The sequence below is a fragment of the Bos taurus genome, chromosome 23, assembly GCF_002263795.3.
Source record: "Bos taurus isolate L1 Dominette 01449 registration number 42190680 breed Hereford chromosome 23, ARS-UCD2.0, whole genome shotgun sequence".
Classification (NCBI taxonomy): Eukaryota; Metazoa; Chordata; class Mammalia; order Artiodactyla; family Bovidae; genus Bos; species Bos taurus.
The window spans coordinates 22664541-22685557 of NC_037350.1; the positions used below are offsets into that span (position 1 = coordinate 22664541).

The 21017-nt window shown below is 37.3% G+C and overlaps 1 protein-coding gene across 2 annotated transcripts in view; it reads right to left on the reverse strand.

Moving 5' to 3' along the window:
* LOC101906162 (beta-defensin 112) overlaps positions 1 to 21017 on the reverse strand; it is a 42919-nt gene that overhangs the window by 1558 nt on the left and 20344 nt on the right. Inside the window, exons 2-5 of one of the 2 annotated variants that reach the window (XR_003032223.2) lie at positions 11418 to 11505; positions 8151 to 8205; positions 6685 to 6785; positions 4999 to 5139 (exon numbers count right to left, since the gene is read on the reverse strand). Coding sequence is in view for 1 of the 2 variants with exons in the window: in XM_024983979.2 (XP_024839747.1) it covers positions 4999 to 5139; positions 6685 to 6742 (199 nt within the window). In the remaining variant the exon portion in view is untranslated. Of the gene's footprint in view, positions 1 to 4998; positions 5140 to 6684; positions 6876 to 8150; positions 8206 to 11417; positions 11506 to 21017 lie in introns of those variants that run through there. The other variant, XM_024983979.2, reaches the window with a different exon arrangement.

The following is a 21017-nucleotide window of genomic DNA, read 5'->3' on the forward strand; positions in this document are numbered from 1 at the left end:
GAGTGGGTCAGGACTGAGTGACAGAACAACATTAACAACAATTGATTGATACTGTTGCTTCTTTTAGTTCTTATTTTGTCTGTTTAGGTCCTTTCTCTTCTTGGTGAGCCTGACTAAAGATTTATCTTTTCCAAAAAACAGCTCTGTTTCATTAAGCTTTTCTATTTTTGTGTGTGTGTCTGTGTTAGTCATTTCTTCTCTGATCTTTATTATGTCCTTTCTGCTGACTTAGAGCTTAGTTTGTTTTTCTTTTTTAAATTCTCTTAAATGGTATGTTAGGTTGTTTATTTGAGATTTTTCTTGTTTTCTGAGAAAGGCCTACATTGCTATGACTTTCTCTCTTAGAAATGCGTTTGCTGCATCCCATAGATTTTTAAAAATTGTGTTGGCATTTTCATTTATCTCAAAGTATTTTCTGATTTAAAAAATTTTTTCAAATAAAGGAATAAAAAATTAAAAAAAAATTTTTTTTCATTGACCCATTGGTTTTTTTAGTACTATATTTTTTAGTATCCACATGTTTCAGTTTTTCCTAGTTTTCTTTCTGTAATTGATTTCTAGTCTCATGTTATGTGATATAAAAAATGCTTGATATAATTTCTATCCTTTTAAATTTGTTGAGACGAGTTTTGTGGCTTGGTGTACAGTTTATCTTGGAGAATGTTCCATGTGCACTTACAAAGAATGTATATCTGCTGATGGGGATGGAACGTCCTATAGGTATCTATTAAGTCCAACTATTCTACTGTGTCATTTAAGACCACTCCTGCCTTATTAATTTTCTGTGTGGATGATCTATCTATTGATGTAAGTGGGATGTAATGGCCCCTACTATTATTGTGTTATTGCCAATTTCTCCCTTTACATCAGTTCATATTTGCTTTGTACATTTAGCGGGTCGCAAAGAGTCAGACATGACTGAGCGACTGAACTGAGCTGATGCTGGGTACATACATGATTATGAGTTATCATGCTCCTTTCCCATATTTTATATTTTCAGTGTCATTTTACATCTTCATGTTTGTCCGATAGCTGTTCATTTCAATTATGATGGCTTTTGCAATTTTTATGTCTTTTAATCTTCACACTAGCGTATGAAGTGGTTGATCCTCAGCTCTTACTATACATTTGCCTTTCCTAGTGGTATTTTCCTTTTCCTATAGATTCTTACTTCTTTCTACTTAGAGAAGAAATTTAGGGTAGTTTTAGTGTTGTTGAACTTTTTTAATATTGTCTTTTCTGAGAAGTTCTCTCTTATTCAATTCTAAATAACAATCTTGCTGGATAGAGTATTATAGATAGCAAGTTTTTCCCTTTCAGCTCTTTAAATATATCATGCTACTCCCTTCCATCTGCAAAGTTTCTGCAGAAAAATAAGCTGAAAGCCTTATGAGAGTTCCTTTACGAATGACTCTTTCTTTTTCTTGCTGCCTTTAGAATTTTTTTGTTTGTTTATAAACAATAGACATTTATTTCTCCCTGATTTGGAGGCTATAAGTTTAAGGTGAAGGCACCAGTAGATTTGGTGTCTGGCGAGGAATTCACTTCCTGGTTCATAAATGGCCATTTTCTTGCTGCATCTTCACAAGGAGGAGGAACTTGATTTCTCTCTTTAATTTTTGCCTTTTTTTTTTTTTTTCCTCTAATTTTATTTTATTTTTAAACTTTACATAATTGTATTAGTTTTGCCAAATATCAAAATGAATCTTATGATATGTCTTAGAATGAGTCTATTTGGGATCATCTTGTTTGGGACTCTCTGTGCTTTCTCTACCTGATTATCTGTTTTCTTCTTTAGGTTTGGAGGTTTTTAAATATAATTGCATCAAATCAAAATCTCTTTTTCTCTCTCTTTTCCTTCCGGGATCCCTATAATGTGAATGTTGGTATGCTTGAAGTTATACCAAAGATATCTTGAACAGTTTTCATATTTTTAAAATATGCTTTTCTTTTAGCAAAAGTATCTGATTGAGTGATTTCCATTATTCTACCTTTCAGATCACTTACGCATTCTTCTGTATCATTTAATCAGCTATTTATTCCTTCTAGTGTGTTTTTAAATTTCAATTATTAAATTATTCATTCACAATCAGGTCTTTTGTATATTTTCTAGTCCCTTGTTAAATTTTTCACTATGTTCTTTCACCATCTATTCTTTTTCTTAATTCAGTTAGCATTCTTACTACTAATGTTTTCAACCCTTTACCTGGTAAATTATTTATCTCCATTTTATGATTTATTCTTCTCTTGCTCTTTCAACTGAGACCAGTTCCTCTGCTTTCTCATTTTGCTTCGCTTTCTCTGTGAATTTAGGTGAAAGAGTTACCTGCAGTGATCCTGAAGGGGTGTCCTTATATGGGAGGATCCCTATTCAGTTTACATGTGCCCAGTGCTTTGTTTGAAGAGGTAGATTTGATATAGGTACAAATCAAATGTTTTCTCAGTGTGTGATGGTAGCTATCACCTTGGCAGGTAGTGGGGCTGGAGATGGAAGGAACAGAGCTGAAGGCAGGTGTGAGGCTTTTCCTCTACTGAGGAAAAGTAGAGGAAAACAGAGGGCTTTTCCTCTACTGAGTGGTATTTGTTGCACAATCAGGGGTAAGGTTGGATCTCTAGTTGCTGAGGGTCAGGTCTGAGCTGGCTCCATTTCCTTTAAATATGTGCTCTCTGCTCTCCCAGCACCGAGATTCTTGCCCTAGAGGAGGGAGTGCTAAGCAAGAGGGACTCATGCTTGCTCTTGGCTCATGACGGGACCCAGGCTGCAGCAGCCGCTACAGAAGGGTATCCAAGCTGCCTCCAAGCCACCACCCATGCACGTGCCAGAAACTATTGCCCTTGCCTTGCTCAGATGCAGCCTTGGGTCCAAGTCCTCTTTGTCCCTCACAGACAATCACTCCCCCAAACTCCCCTAGCCCCACCCTGCTGTGAACCCACAGGGCAGGTGAGGCTTGTATCTGTTCTCAGCACGTATCAGTACACAGGTTGCGGTAGACTGGCTGCTGTCCAAGTTCCAAGCTGCCTCTAATGCACTGCCAGAGTACACACCAAGAATGGCTGCCCTCACCCCACCCAGCTGCTAAGGGTGCAAGTCACCTCTTATCCCATGGCCCAGCTCTCTCCCCAGTTGTGGCAGCTCTAGGACTAGTGCAATGCTGTAACGTGGAGTAAGTGGCACTGGGGTGTTCACTCATCTCAGGCTGGGGCATATGCCAGAGTGGTCATGAGAAGCCAGGCAGCCACTGGAATAGTTCTCAATCCACCCTCTCCACCCTGGCTCCCAGACAAGTCAGTATGTGCAAGGGATTCTCATGAGTGAAGTCCAGCCTTCCCATGGTCTTTCTGTTAGTCCTAGCAGCCCCCAAACAGCTAAGGAGGCTTGTTTTTCTTCTGTAGAAACTTCAGGCTGGAGTACCCAATAAGGGGTTTGAAATGCTTCCTCCCCAGGGTAAATCTCCTCCTGTGTAATCTCCCTTTTCTTTGGAAACCCCTCCCAGGGGCACTCATCACTTGGCCTTTCCTATCCTAGTCCACGTATATCCTTCTCACAGCCTTGCTGATACAGGAGTCCTTCTGCCAGTCTCCAGTTATTTTTCAGTGAGGGCTGTCCCACATATAGATGGCATTTTTGTGTGTTCAAGGGGGGACATAAGTTCCCCTACCTCCTACTCTGCTATCTTGATCCCTGAATTTCTGAAGACTATTTCTTTGGTTCTTCTCTCTCCCTCTATCCACTTATCTATCTATTCATTTATTGATTGATTCAATCAATCTTTATTGAGCTCCTACTATATATTGAGCCAGAGAAGGCAATGGCACCCCACTCCAGTACTCTTGCTTGGAAAAATCCCATGGATGGAGGAGCCTGTTAGGCTGCAATCCATGGGGTCGCTAAGAGTCGGACACGACTTTCACTTTTCACTTTCATGCTTTGGAGAAGGAAATGGCAGCCCACTCCAGTGTTCTTGCCTGGAGAATCCCAGGGACAGGAGAGCCTGGTGGGGTGCCGTCTATGGGGTCGCACAGGGTCGGACACGACTGAAGAGACTTAGCATATATTGAGCACTGTGGTAAGCTTTAGCAATGACACTCTGGCAAAAAAAAAAAAAGAGACCCATGATTGATTAAACTCGACCAAAGACCTTATCACTAAGTCTTTTTCTGAATAATGTCACAAAGTAACTCTCCTTGTTTACCCTCCCACAGAAATTTATCTGTATCACTCGCATGGTGTTCATATCATTCTCGCTTTAGAAGGTATTTTGCTGAATAATAACCTAAATCATGATTGAGATAAAGATTAAAACAGAAAAAACATTTTTAAACAATTCTTCAGCACCCAGTCTGGACTTTTGTTGTTCAGCTGCCTCTTCAAATTATCTTAATTATACCTTTCATGGCATTCATTAGAACACCTTAATTACTCTTTCTATATATATCTTTTATGTATGATAGCCAAGGTTATCAGAGTTACAAACAGTGGGCAGCAGTGATTAACAAAAATAAAATCTGCCAGTTGTCAGATAAAAGAAAAACTGAGACAAGTCTTACTCTTAAGCTTCATGGTACTAACCACACGTAAAAAAGTAGAAATTTGGAAGCAATGGATGGAAAATTTTCCCGCCTGGAAATACTGAGGACATTTGTCTAGAAAGAGTTTCATCAAAAATAAGACCCTATGACGTAAAATAGGAGCTTCTTTTCTACTTTAAACATGAAATTCAGGGACTTCCCTGGTTGTCTAGTGGTTAAGACTCTGCACTTCCAAGGTAGGGGGCGCAGATTCAATCCCTGGTCAGGGAACTTAGATCCCACATGCTGCGTGGCATGACCAAAAAAAAAAAAAACCAACCAAGAAATTCAGCCCTCATAAGCCTAGAAGATAAAAGACAAGAAGAGTTAAGTAACTGGGCTAAAAGCATCCTTAGGATATTTCCTTCATTCTGTTTGACAGATAGTAATTAAAATATGCAAGATATAATTCTATTTGTTTTTTATTACCTTTCTGTTTTTCCTCTGTACCATATTGTGCATTTTCAAATATTGTAGAGGAATTACGTGTCTCTGAGTGTAGTTTCTCAAGCTTCTGTAGACATGTGACTTTTGACGGTGACAAAGTATTTCCAACAGACCTAGAGCCCACTGTAAAAGAAAAAATAACTTTAGAAGTTAAAAAATAAGTTTCCAAAGTGAAGACATTCATGTACTTATCTTTATTTCATGGTCCTATATACTACAAGAGGCTTTAGAAAATGATAAATAAGTAGCACACACTTCTTTAAAATTGGGTTGAATCAGTAAATGGAAGATTTGGTTATTCCTAAGATACCTTACATAGCTATCATAAGGAAAAATAAATAAATGTAGACGAAAGGCAGAACAGATAAATTAATGTAGGCAAAAGGTAGAACAGGTGGTAGCTATTACAATCATTATTATTAACAAGAAAAAGCATCAGTGCATTTTGAAATTTATATAATATACATGTATGGAAATAGAGGGAATTTTAGTGAGCATATTCTAATAAGTTTGTATGAAGATGATGAAGGAAAAAATTAGTCATTTAAATTAATTGCAATCTTTGAGTTATATGGGTTATATTTTCAAGCTTGTTTACTTTTCCACTTTTGTGAAGAAATTGTAAGCTAACATTTATTTTTGAGCATTAGAGCAGAGTAGCAATGAGAGAATAGGATATTTCAGAGATATTTGTTGGTGATCATCTCTGATATCAATAGCGACAGATATCTTGGTGTTTCAGGGAAAGCAGCAAGATAAGGAAGAATTCAATTGGAAGAGAGTAGACATGCAGCTAATCTCATTTATGGATATAATAAATGCTATTTGTTGTTGTTCAGTCACCAAGTCATGTCTGACTCTGTGATCCCATGGACTGCTGCACATTAAGTTGCTCTGTAGTTTGCTAAAATTCATGTCCATTGAGTCAGTGATTCTATCTAACCATATCATCCTCTGCTGCCCCTGTGTCCTTTTGCCTTCACTCTTTTCCAGCATCAGGGGCTTATCCAGTGAATTGGCTCTTCGTATCAGGTGGCCAAGGTATTGGCACTTCGGCTTCAGCATGAGTCCTTCCAACGAATATTCAGGGTTGATTTCCTTTTGGATTGATTGGTTTGATCTCCTTGTAGTCCAAGGGACTCTCAAGAGTCTTCTCCAGCACCACAATTTGAAAGCATCAATTCTTTGGCACGCAGCCTCCTCTAAGGTCCAACTTTCATATCTGTTCCTGACTACTGGAAAAACCATAACTTTGTCTATACACACCTTTGTCATTAAACTTCACATAACCTCTGTTATCAATACTCTAAAAATGTGGGATGAATAATTTCCAAACCTAAATTCATTCCATTTCAATTTTTAAAAGTATATTAGTGTATATTAAATTTAGTAGAATTTAAATATTGAATAGATACACTCTTCAGGGACTGATGAAATCACAGTAAGTATTTTCTTCCAACGATTTACAAACTTAGCGAACTACAGTCTTTATTAGTTCATGTCCTTAAAATTATCCAAATTATTTTCTCATTAGGGGCTGCAAATAAATATAATGTTGTCCTGCTATGGTGTTAATATGATTCTATAACATTAATGATATTTACTTAAAAAATCTTGATATCCCCCTTATTTAAAGCTGACTCCTCCTGGCAATAATATTCATTTTACCTGGTAGAATGAAGACATCAAAGAAGAATGAAATAGAGAAAAAGAGAAGGATCTTCATTGCAAATAATTTCTTAGGAGAAAACCGTCCACAGATCTTCTGTCTTAACTCAGGTGTTGTTGAAAGAAGAAAGAAAAGAATCTTTGATTACTGAGGCTTATTGAGGGTAAGAACATTTCTATGCTTGGTTGAATAGTACGATGTTCAAAGGTACTGTTGGTAGAAAAAAGCTGATGTTTTGCCACACAAAAATGCAATCTATTATGCTGATTCCTTTTGAGATCACTTTCTTTAAGAAACTTTTAACAGTTACAAGATTATGGGCATAAATTGCTATGTGACCAAGGTTGGAAATAAAACTGCAGTAATCATGTGACATTCCAAAGTATGTTTTGTAAATCACATATACTATTTTAATGTCAGAAAGGTAAAAAATGAGTTTCAATATAATGGGAAATTGAGAACAGAATTTTAGACTGAAATTACCACTGAGAAAATTTAATTTTTTATACATAAATGTACTGGATACCAGAGTGGTCAGGTGACTTCATGATACATATCATTTTATTTAAAGTATATGTGAACATAAATAATGACAGCATAATAATGCGTTTGGAAATTATTTGTACCCTGAAGGAAAGCCAGTCTCCTCAAGCAGGATTTATAAATTTCAATGCATAAACAACCAAGGTTAAAAAGTGAGATTGCATTTCTCTCTTTTTTTCTATATAGCTTGGAGTTATTTCTGAACTCATCCACAAGTTTTCCATGGTTTATTATAGTAGATATTGAAGAAGAGCAGCTGAAATTGTTCCCTAGCTCCCATAAGTAAAGGTTAGGAGCAATGGTCTATTGATTCTGTCTTACCACACCCGAGAAGGGCACTAAGAATCAGTGTAGAAAAGAGTTCTGGCTAGCATTAGTCACCCTTGTTTTATAGCAACAGAGGCTTTTGCTATTAAAATACGTGTAGATATTTAGCATCTCAGCAAAGCTTCCTGAAAAAGTAATAATGAGTTATATCTAAGAATTGTTTCCTTCTGCAACCAATTTCTTCACTCTATAAAACATGAAATAAAAATGAAGAACTATTTTTGGAAGCTAAGGACTTGCTTGGAAGCACATGATTGAGAATTAACATCTGACATAGATTAAGATCACTTAGGCATAAGTCTATGTAAGAATGACTGATTCAACAAAAATTAATCCAACTCCTACCATGTGCCTATCCTGCTCTAGTTGCTGTAACGTATATGCGGGAAGATAAGAGTGTTTGATTGCTGTGCGTAAGGATAAATACTAGCTGAGTCACTTAAATTCAAATTCAAACTCTATTAAAATAACTTTTTGGTACTTTCTCTGTTATCAGAACTCCTGTAAATAAACATAAGAGCAGAGAAGAAAGGTCTCTCATTGATTTTCTATTTTATTCCTTTCCAAAGATGTTACAAATGTGTAATATCATTACCTTCCTTCAAGGATCGCAACCAATTAGAAATTTATCTCGGATATTTCTATTAAATCTGGAGGAAAAAAACAGAAAAATTATAACAGAACTGCTGATTCACTTAGGATACTTTGTAACCCAAAGTCTAGTCCCATGGAGAATATGGAAACTACTTTTCTTTTTGACCAGGAAAGCATCATTTCATTCTCTCAATCTGAAAGTCCAATATGTTAAACACATTCTATAGAATCTATATCACAAGGTAGAATTAGAGGACTCCTTTCAACACTTATTATTTGGATATGAGAATACATAATATTTAAATTGCTTTTGTTTTACAAAAGTGTGAAGAATTTAAAATCATAGACAACTGGATAATTTAGGTATATTTGGTTCATTGACTGGGAATCTATGACCATCTTGTAGAAATTTTAGATATTTAGGAAAATAAATAAGAAGATCTTCTTACTGCTTTGAGAACTTCAGATTATTTTTCAAAATACATGAAAAAAATACATGACAAATCAATAGGAAAAATGCCATTACAGTTATATGAAAATAGTTCTTCTTTGTCTTCTGAGTATATTTTCCCTGTAGCACAAAGTTCAACATTAAAGACTGTATATCACAACATTTCTAGCCTATGGATTTTGCGAATCTAGTAAGAAAAGCCTAGATGGCAGGAATTAAGGCAAAAACTAGTATACTGAGTGCATTAATAAGCTTATTTTATTATGCTTCATTTGTCTCTTAACTTCCTAATTCTCCTTTTTAAATTATAGAGAAGTAAATTATTACTGGAGTTAGTGATTTGGGGTCCACAACATTTAGGTTTATTAAAAACCATTGCTTGGATATTAAAATGCACAAGATGTATTTGCTCTCTATGCTATGCTATGCTAAGTCACTTCAGTCGTGTCCGACTCTGTGTGACCCCATAGACAGCAGCCCACCAGGCTTCCCCGTCCCTGGGATTCTCCAGGAAAGAACACTGGAGTGGGTTGCCTTTGCCTTCTCCAATGAATGAAAGTGAAAAGTGAAAGTGAAGTCGCTCAGTTGTGTCCGACTCTTAGCAACCCCATGGACTGCAGCCTACCAGGCTCCTCCATCCATGGGATTTTCCAGGCAAGAGTACTGGAGTGGGGTGCCATTGCCTTCTCCGATTTGCTCTCTACTGATTGAGAAATAAGGGGAATTACTTCCTTTGGATCCTGAGACTAACCTTTATGGGAGTAAAATCTCCCTAATTCCCTTATTTTTAAATGATTTTTATTTTTTTTAATCATCATAAAAATGAATTTTCAATTTTTCCAAATACCTTATGGGAAAAAAGTAAGAGGAAAATAGCAAATCCAAACTAAGAAATCAACTGTAAAAGGACAGCTATAAAAAAAGACATGGAAATTTTCAAATTTTAACAAACTGCTTCTTTTTGAACTGTGGGGCCCAAACTATTCCACTACCTCTGTCCAAAACCAAAAAATCTATGAAAAAATTTCTGGCTGAGGACCCTCACTTGGCAGCCTGTCCCAGGGGCTCACTTGAGACCTGGGACATGACCATTCTCTCATGTCCAATTTTTTCCATTGTAGGAAAATGAGAATCCCAGGCTTCTCATAGAAAAGAATTCAAGAGTCTGTCATTTTGATAACTACTAGACTACAGGACCCTTGGAGGACCATCTAAATCCCTTCCACAAATCACATTAACAAACTGAAAAATAAAAACCATATCATCATCTCAACAGATGCAGAAAAAGGTTTTGACAAATGCAATACCCATTTATGATTTTAAAAAAACAAAAAACAACTCCCCAGAAAGTGGACATAGAAGGAGCCTACATCAACACGATAAAGGCCATATATGACCAACCCACAGCAGACACATTCTCAACAGTGAAAAACTTAGAGCATTGCCTCAAAGATCAAGAACAAGACAAGGATGTCTACTCTTGCCACACTTATTCAACATAGTTTTGGAAACCCTAGCCATAGCAATCAGAGAAAAAAAGAAAAAGAAAAGGAATCCAAGATGGAAAAGAAGTAAAACTTATTTTATGCAGATGACACAATACTATACATAGGAAATCCTAAAGATGTTACCAGAAAACTACTAGAGCTCATCAATAAATTTGGTAAAGTTGCAGGATAAAAAATTAATACACAGAAATCTCTTGCATCCTATCTTTACCAAAGGCATTTATGAATTTAGTAAATGATTTCCTAGGGGATAATTTCATATATGAGCACTACTAGGCCGCTGAGAGAAAAATAGTGGGGTAAGTGTCCTTTTCCTTCCAGTAATGCACCAAACTGTTCAGAGACTGCAAACACTCCTCATCTGAGGACATTATTTAGAGCCCACCAAGAGACAGGTGCTGTGGTGGCTCAGATGGTAAAAGTGTCTGCTTGCAATGGCGGAGACCCGAGCTTAATCCCTGGGTCGGGAAGATCCCCTGGAGAAGGCAATGGCAACCCACTCCAGTACTCTCGCCTGGAAAATTCCATGGATGGAGGAGCCTCGTAGGCTACAGTCCATGGGGTCACAAAGATTCAAACAGACTAAGCGGCTTCACTTTCACTTTCACTTTCAAGAGACAGAAAGCGTTTGACATGAGATTTACTTTTGGCATAGCAAACAGAGAGGACATGTTATTCCTGTACAAAGGCTCTTGATTAAGATAATCTCAGTGTTCTCCTCACCTTGGCTAAACTGTAAATAAGTTTTTTCCTGGCAATAGGCCCCCAGTTTCCCTTTTCTTAAAGCATTTACTTGAGAAAACGTGCAATATAAACTCTTTTTCTTTGAGATGTAGATAGTCTCCCAGTCTCATTCTAGTTTTAGAACCCAAGAATGTCTTTCTCAAGGACCTTTTCAAGAAATAGATGATAGCCAAGGTTTGGTAACCTGTTAGGCTGGTGGTAGAAAAAAGTAGAAAAATGAATATGCACTCAGATTTTGAGATTTGGATGAATTTTAGAGTGTTTTCAAGGAAACAGACAATAAAGAATGCAATGTGTGTATTAAGTGATGGTGAGAACATATTCCAAATGATAAGAAGATACTCATGACTTCTCTGTAACTTCATGGGATGTGCTAATGGCAGGGGAGAGGGGAGAACACTTTTTGGATAGATGCTTGAACAGATACAGTGTCATTTGGAGAGAAGAAAGGGCAATTTTGCAAATGGTAAGATAAATCAAAGGAAAGTAACCCCATGAGAAATAAATTCAAGGTAAAGGAAATTGCTTAGATTTGATACAGCAGAACAAATATAATTTACGTGACCTTGAAGTGATAATGCTTTTCTGTGATCTTCAAACTGGAAACTGTGCTCATAAAGTGAAATCTTCAAGGCTGAACCCCCAAGAACACTCTGTAATATCAAGCACAGATAACACAACTAATTAAAGAGGGAAAGTTCTTACTGAACAACCTGTAACATGTCAACCAACCACAAGGCTATTACAGGATAAACTGTTCACTAAAATGCCACATGCCCTTTGATCGAATCTATGCTCCACTGATACTCTAAGTACTGATAGTCATTAGTGATAGAATTTTATTACATAGTGCAAATAATAAAAGTTATGTCTTTGTGTGAGACAAAAGTGGGGGGAAAGACAATCAAAGCAATCAGGGCACAAAAACACAGAGGAAGACAGAACTATGGTTTGGCTTGAAACCCTTGCTCATTAAACATTTCCTGACTTACAAAATTCATTAATATTTATGTCAGATGTGAAAAAATGTTGCCTGTTGATTAGGGCAACATTGGAACATTTTTTGTGTGAAGCTAATATTTATCTGAGAATCCTCCTTGCTTCTTTGATCGCTGATGTAACTCCTCTTGGTTCAAGGTCACAGAAGCATGTGGAGTGGAGCTGTTCACCAGTGTACGGCCCCAGAATGTTCAGGTTAGAAGAAGAAGAATCAGACATGATTATCTTTTTTTCTTTCCCTTAACTATGTCACTGGGAGTTAAGGGAACGACTTGACTATACTTGTTGCATAAGGAAGCTACTCGTCAAAACCTTTATTTTTTCATTTAATATTGAGTGCTTTCAGAGGGAGAATGGAAAGCTTTGGTGAAAATTACATTTTCTTTTTAGTTATAGCACAATTTTATGCTCACAGTCCCAGAATATAAAAATGTAAAAAAAAAAAAAAAAGTTTCTGTGTATGCTCAGTTGTATTCAACTCTTTGTGACTTCAAGGACTGTTGCCCACCAGGCTCCTCTGCCCATGGAATTTTCCAGGCAAGAATGGAAAGAATGGCAAGAATTCCTACTCCAGGGGATCTTCCCGACCAAGGGGTTGAACCCGCGTCCCTTGTGTCTGCTGTATTGGCAAGCAGATTCTTTACCATGAGTGCCACCTGGGAAGCCCCTCCCCTACATAATATATAATTGTCTTTTATACATCTCAGTATTCTCCTTGAATGTGAAGAATTAGCTAGAAAGAAGTCTAATGCCTCTTCCTTGCTCAAAAACTCTTAAAATTAAAAAAAAAATACTGTGCATCACTATGTTGAATATTGGGTCTTCTCAGTGCTCAGACAGTAAAGAATCTGTCTATAATGCAGGCTACAGTCAGGTGGGCTACAGTCCATGGGGTCACAAAGTTGGATGCAACTTTCATTTCACTTCTTCACGCTGAGTATTATACTAGACACTTCCCATGTGATCTGACATAACTTTACTGGGTGGTTATTGCCATCTTCATTTAAAGAGAAGGGAAACAGATTCATAAATAGTATATAGTTTAGGTTATGCAAAATGCTATAACAGAGAAACCCAGATGTGTACAATGCCTTAAACATGATAGAAGTTTCTTTCTTTCCCATGTAATGTCAAAATGGGTAACATTGATCTGTAGGGGGTGTATAGTCCAAGCTGTAGATTTTAAGACCCAAGTCCTGTTCTCTGGGTTGGGAAGATTCTTTGGAGTAGGAAATGGCAACCCGCTCCAGTATGCTTGCCTGGAGAATTCTGTGGACAGAGGAGCCTGGTGGGTTATACTTTGTGGGGTCACAAAGAGTCAGACACGACTGAATGACTAACACTTTCACTTTCCTCTTCCATCTTAGGATTCTATTACTTTCCAACATGTGGGTTTCAAGGTGACTGAGCAAAGTGGAAGAGAAACAGACTCTTATATGGGCTATTTTATGGAACAGTCCTAAAAATATTACATACTACTTCCTTTAACCAGAACTCAGTCAGGTGGGCATTTTTAATTCTAAAATAGGCTGAAATATGCCTATTGTGATATCAGAAGGAAGAGAAAATGAATTTGGGAACGGCGAACCAGTCTTAAGCCCAGTTAACTTTTCTGGTCAGCAAGTATCCATTAACATTTTTGTCCCATATGTAAAACAGCCTTGCCGCCTTCCCAAAGGAGACAGCTCAAACTCTCATTTCAACCAAACAGCTGTTGAAGAATACAGCATCTTCTAGTACTGTGCAATCCTTTTTCTCAGATCTAGATATAATGTTAAAATATAAGTTATTTTCCAAGAGATAGATACAAGAATAATCAAAACAATATCATTCGTAGTAGTGTATCATTGGAAACAAATTTCGTGGAGGAGAATGAATAACCTGTGGTCTGTTCAAAATGGCCAGTTAGTGCAAAGAACTCCAGTGACATCCAAAAATATAGATGAATTATAGAAATCTAATATACATGACCTGTATACAAGTCTAACATTTGTGTTACAATATGCTGTGTAAACTATGCTAATATTGCACTGGCAGGTGGTATACATCCTTTCTAGAGAAACACCCTTGCTATATTGAGCACCTTCTTTGAAAAGTTTACTTTGGGTAGGAATGTATTCTCTAAGTGCAAGTAAATGAAAGCACCTGCACAAGAAAGCAAAAATAATTTGTTGCCCCAGGAAACTGAGATACTGAAAGCCAGGCAGAGACAACAGACTGCTCATGCCACAGTGTGAATCCTCCCAGTGACTCTTAAATCTTCACTAAACTACTATACCTAAACACTACTTACATTGAAGTGAAGATTTTGGAGTAACCAAAGAAGAAAGGCAGTTTTAAACGGATAAATTATCTAGGGCTGAATGGCCCAAAGGGATTGACAGGGAATGGAGTTCCCCATTATCAACGGAAATGGCAATCATGAGACTTATGTGAATTAAAAAGAAAATATATTCTTTTTGTACATCTCAGTGTTACATGAGTAAATGTGTCACTTTGTAAAACAGTAACAAGTAAGTCAATGAACTGTCAAAGCTCAGCGGTTTGGAAACTTCCTGAAGAATGTTTTTTAACCATATGTGGCCCCAAAGTTTGTGAATTTCCACTTGTTAGGCTTTACTATGATTATTGTATTCAAAGTACTGGTAACAAATTTTTAAAAAATATACCAAGTCAACCATATTTAAATAAATAAAAAAGAAAAAAAGTAAGACAGTTATATTTCAATAAATAAAACAAAATAAAATATGCTTCCTTAAATAAATGCCACGGGTTTCCCAGATGGCATTAGTAGTAAACAACCCGCCAATGCAGGAGACATAGAGACGTGGGTTCGATCCTGGATTGGGAAGATCCCCTGGAGGAAGGCATGGCAACCCACTCCAGTATTGTTGCCAGGAGAATCCCATGGACAGAGGAGCTGGGCTACAGTCCATGGGATTGTCACAAAGAGTCGGACATGACTGGAGTGACTCAGCATGCACACACAAGAATAAAGTTATATATTTTATTTGATATTTTTATTCTCAAATTGATTAACATACTTAACAGTTTTTTTCTTTTTAAGTAAAAAAACCCTAGCCTAAAGAAACATCTTTTTTTTAACAGAGGTTTCTGTAAGACCACCTCATACTATACTTATTGTTTCATGAGAATCCATTATGCTTAAAATCATTTAATTTCAAATTCGATATTATGTTCATTTAGTGTTTTTAGCTATATTCTTTACTATTTTCAATAATTTTCATCAGAGTTTGGCTTTAACAATCATCTCCTCTCTCTTTCTTTTATCTTGAATACCACTTTCTCCTTTAAATGAACCCCATTTTCTTCAAAGTAAGAAAAAAGAGAAAATAATTTATTCAGTGTTTCTTCTGTGTAAGGTTTGGTTCTAGATGTGTGTGTGTGTGTGTGTGTGTGTTAGTCATATCTGACTCTTTGTGACCTTGTGGACTGTAGCTCGCCAGGCTCCTCTGTCCAAGGAATTCTCACCAGGCGAGAATACTGGAGTGTGTTGCCATTCCCTTTTCCAGGGAATCTTCTCAACTCAGGGATGGAACCCAGTCTGCCACACTGCAGGCAGACTTTTTACCATCTGAGCCACCAACAATCTTCCCAATCCAGGGATGGAATCCGGGTCTCCCACATTGCAGACAGACTCTTTACCACTGAGCTACCAGTGCTCTAGATAAGGAAGTATTAAAAAAATAAGAATAGAAAAGGTAGGGTTCATACAAACCTAGGCCAAACTTTAAGTCACCTAAACCACTGATATTAATAAAGATTTGTTAATATATTTTATAATAGTTCAGGAAAACACTTCATCAATATTCAAGAAAAATGTCAGAATTCTAAAACCAGGAGGACTGAATCTCATCAATGATTGCCTGAAACTGTTTCTTCCTGTGAAGGAAGGCTTTTCCTTATGTCTACCTCATCGTTTAAAAATGAGCATTTTAAATTGTGAAACCTGAACATACGTTTCAAACAAAATAGGTGATGGTCTTATGAAAAGATTAGGAAAAAGGGAGCAAGATTTCTTGGATTGGTTGTCCCGAGTCAAACATTGATGGACTAACTAAAGCCCTTTTTCAATTTTTTTTTGACTCAATGACAATAAGTTATTTTCCCTTTTTAACAGGGATATTGTATTAATAATGACTTATGAACAAGAAACAATCTGCCGAAGATAGTTTGAAATATCTAGAGACGTCTATTTGTGACATGAAATGAGAGTAAAGCTGTGTTTGCCCTTCCTTTGTCGGAAAGGTCAAATGTCTCAGAGCATTTAATTTAAAAAGAAAAAGAAAAGTGCACAAAGCACAGCACTATTTCACCAGTTGAAATGGCTCTGGAGTCTTCCATCAACTTCAGGAATTAGTTTCCAAGTGTTGCCTGCTTTCATTCAGTCTGCAACCAGCATGGAGCAGACCACCTGCTGTGAAATAAGGGTGTAGCGACCAGCAGTTATTATAGCAGTAGCCATAAGTTTATTGCTTATTGGTACTAAACTTAAATCTTTGTAATTTTGAATTACTGAGTTAGCTTAGATTTATGGAGATGCACAATCATTTAGAATGGCATTCATTCCAGAAGGGTATATTATCTAAACCAATTTTCTTATAGCGCTGCAATTGCTATGCTATAGTTACGGTTGTATCAGCATTTCCATTATAAAGTCCTATTTTCAGGGTTTTATAATTTGACCATAAAATTCTCTCCTTGTTGAAACTTGGCAAACAAGGTCTGAGGCATAGAACTCAGTTTTTTTTTTTTTAAATTAAAAACAAAAAAAAACATACACACTTGTTTGGTCTATTCAGCCATTTTAGGCATTAAGTCTGCAAACAACAAAAATATACCAACTATATCTAGACAGATGGAAAGCAGTGGGGAAAAGAACAATTAGTCAAAACACCAAGATGTAGAAATGGTCAATTTCTATCAGTTAGTTACATGTTAAGTTCCTGCCAGGGTAGGAAGAACAATGGTCTGAATGGTTTGAAGATGCAAATGAAAATCTCACCAATGCTAGTAGCAAACCAAGAATTGGGGCAAACCATCTCTGAAGATCAGATTCCTCATCTAGGAGGAGGACAGAATTATACTTCTCCTATAAAGGTGTGAGAATCCAATAGAAACAAAATCTTTGACATTGTAAAAGCAGTTTATAAGCACGTAATATTATTTCTTTGGCTGACAATAGCTCGTTCTTCTAAACTTCCAAGTCTTAGGGTCCACACTACTTTTTAAAATTTATAACATGTGCATAGCTCTCCCCCAGATATATTGCAAACTCATGGAGTAGAGAATGTCTCTCTTTGTCTCCAAAGTGACACATAAAATTATTTGCTGAATTCATGGCAAATTAAACTGGTTTTACACTATCCTTTCACAACTGAAGAGTGGTTGCCTGACTATATTTTGCATACAATCATGGTTTCTAGTTAGAATTGCTGCTGCTACTAAGTCGCTTCAGTCATGTCCGACTCTGTGCGACCGCATAGACGGCAGCCCACCAGGCTCCCTCGTCTCTGGGATTCTCCAGGCAAGAACACTGGAGTGGGTTGCCATTTCCTTCTCCAATGCATTTTCTAGTTAGAATTAACCCACCCTAAAAACATGACTGCTGCCCTCTAGTGGTCATCAGGGAATGTGCACATGGTGTACCATGGAAAGGCCAGAATCATGACAGATTAATGGGGATTTATTGTTTATAATTTATAGAGTACATAAAACAAATCATAAGTCCTTAAGAGTCTAAAATATTCAGTACGAAAAAGGGAAGGCATTTCTCAGTGTTGTATTAATGCAAATGTTGAAGAATGAAGGCTATGATGACAGACTGCTTAGGGTCAATCCTGACTCTACTGCTTGTCTGCTTTATACATTAGCAAAATATCTAGTAAGTCAGGAGACCTAATTTCCCATCTGTGAAATTGAGGGTAATAGTAACAATCACATCTGAAGGTTATCCTAATGAATATAGGATATTCCCTGTAATCATGGACATTTCAGTGATGTCCATGAAAACCTTCACTCCTATTAAGTACTAGACAAATGTTAGCTATCCTTATGTTGTACATTCTGCTGTTTCATTGTGAGTATAATATTCTTTCCAAAACTGTCATTCATAAGGAGTGTTTTCTTTAAAGTGTTTTCTTTGAATACTTTGTTTAAACAAGCTTAAAGAAATTGAAATTGGGGGAAAAAAAACCCAAGTGAATGTTTTTTTTACTATTTAAGGTATAAAATATAAGTCAGTTCTTAACCTTCAGCACACTTATGATTCTTTCACTTATGATATAAAAATGTAATTAAGAATCATTAAGGCCCTGGGCTCAGCACTGAACAGAGTAAAGATGTGGTCTTCACTATGCAGAAATGTACACTCACCTGGTATACAGACACAATACTCAGGCACTTTAGAGTTGGAGGCAGAGAAGGTGAGCACTGCAAGAACTGGGTTTCAGTTCAATTGCTGTGTAAACTTTAGAAAACTCCTGTGCCTCAATTTCCTTATCTACAGCATGCAGAGGAATGTTCATAAAGTATGTAGTGTAGTAACTGGAACATTCTAGAGCTGAAACATCTAAGAAGTCCATCTCATTAGGACGTGTCCATGGCAGTTACATAATCCCATCCATGATAGTCAGTGAGTGAGAAATGATTTTTATTTGCTGGGGGAGGGAAAATTAGAACCAAATAACTTATAACCTCCAAAATGGACAGGAGGCCAACATTTTTTCCTACTTTTCAAAGATATCTCAACTTCCTGAGTCCTTTCACACTGAGAAGAGAATTATTTGCTATAGAATCTGTAGAAAGGTGGACTTTTTCCTAGTGATCTAGTTATGCGAGGGGTAAGTTCAGAGTGAACTGTCTGTGTGAGACAGTTGTTAGAAAGAAAACGAGACACTATAGGAAAGCTGCCATTCTACAGGATATATGCTAGAAAATTAGAATACATTGTCTTCCCTGAGTTAAGAATATTGATCCTAAATTCAGGGAAGGGGTACAATAAATAGAGATATTATCTGGAAAGTGGCTTATTCCTTCTGGGATTTTGCTTTCTCTCACTTGGAAGGATAATCTGCCTAGGACTTAAGTCCTCAGAGACAAATTTTCATATTCCACCTGTTATGGGATAGAGATACATGGAAAAAGATTATATAAACAAGAAGAGATACTGAGAAAGATGGGGGTGTGAAGAACGATGAGAGTCTGAAGGGGATGGTTTGAGGATGAGCCACCTAATAGTCCAGTGTTCACCTGTGTAGTTCACTTCAGTGAACATCTAGGTGGCATACTCTTAGTTCTGCATTATAAAATTCAACAGGCACATGTTCAATGTACGCTAAATTAGGTGATTGGAATTCAAACACAAATTAAAAATAGACCCATGTTCTCAAAGAGATTATGGTTTAGTGGGAGAAACGGACTAACTCTGAAGATTTTAATAAAATACAATAAGGGCTTTCACAGAATATGGGCCAATAATACTTTGAGAATACCTTAGAGGGACAGAGAGTATTGAGAGGAAGTCTAAAATATTTTCTGAAGGAGATTGTATACCCGAAGGTTTTAGTGAGAGCGATTTTTCATCAGTTAAAGAGAGGCACAACGTGTTACTGACTGAGTGGAGAACATGAGCAAATGCTTTTTGTTAGCCTGCTCCCCCACACTCCCCACCCCTTGTTCCCTCCACCACACCCACCGCCAGCCCCATCACATCCCCGAGTATCTCTCTCTGTAGCATGCTGGGCTGGGTGTCAGGTGAACACATATGAATGTGGCTGGTATTTACTCACAATGAATCATCCTCATGTTGGATGGACCAATCACAAAAGGTAGGCATAATAAGACCTCACTAGACTTTGTAAATACAGTTTAAAAGGTAGATCCTGATACTGTGTTGGAATGAAACCAGCAAATCAGTCCACACTTATTAGGATTTGGGTTATTTTCTTTGACGGAGCAGTAACCAGGATATCTGTAGTGACTGACTACTCTTGAAACTGCGTAGTCACTCTTTCTGTACTGTGTATACTCTAATGAAAAAGATGCACTAGCAAATTGACCATCAAAAGGGGGCAAGGTCATCTGTAATGTAAACACAGCACATACCTGGAAGCTTCAAGAGTTTATAACATCAAGCCTCTAATTCAGCATAAATCAAGGAGTCTAGTCTAGTGAGAAATTCTAGAAGAAGTGGTAGTGATAGGAGAATTGGTAGGAGTTAGCTATAGGAGTGGAGAAGGAAATGGCAACCCACTCCAGTGTTCTTGCCTGGAGAATCCCAGGGATGGGGGAGCCTGGTGGGCTGCCGTCTATGGGGTCACACAGAATCGAACACGACTGAAGTGGCTTAGCAGCAGCAGCAGCAGCAGCTATAGGAGTGACTGGGCTTGGGTAGGGGAGCCCCAAATGTGCCAAGATACCATATGGATTATTTTGAATTACAGTTTACTTGAAAAACAGTCTGTATAAGAAGAACACTCTGACCCACTTTCTTCCCCTGAAATCAGGGGAAAAAAGCTCCTATGGGAATGCATCCTCCCTACGCATAAGGATGGAGGTCATCCTTATCACAGGAGATATGGAATATGAGCCCGAGAAAGTTTTATAAGCAAACTTTGTTACTTCATTAATTTGTCACCCTAAGCAAAACCCTTTTGATTTCAAACATAATCATTATCTCCAACACCAGTGGGGTACAAAATATTCCTGTGTATAGACAGAGGAATACACTGGGTTACAGAAACAGAAGTGTCTTGGAGGCACCTGGATGTATTACCCACAGCTAAAGACAGACTAGAAAAAGATGTAGATTTGAGAACTGGGAAAGAGAGATTTTGGCATATTGAAGCTCTTGGGGTCTCATCACTTTTATTGAAAGACCCAGATCCCTAGGGTTGCACCTCTTAGCTCTACCAAGACAAACTTGGTCACCATCCTTCACTAACTCTATGTCCTTAGCCAGGCAATGTCATCTCATTGGACCTCAATTATCTGTAACCTAGCAGTAATCATACATTAGAGAGAGGGCCTATTTTGAGAGTTCTTAAAATATTTGTATATATTTTTCCCTAGCTGCTTCATAAGCTGTTATAGTATTTTTCGAATTAGAAAGTCTTTCTTTGGATTTAGATTACTGGTATCTCCA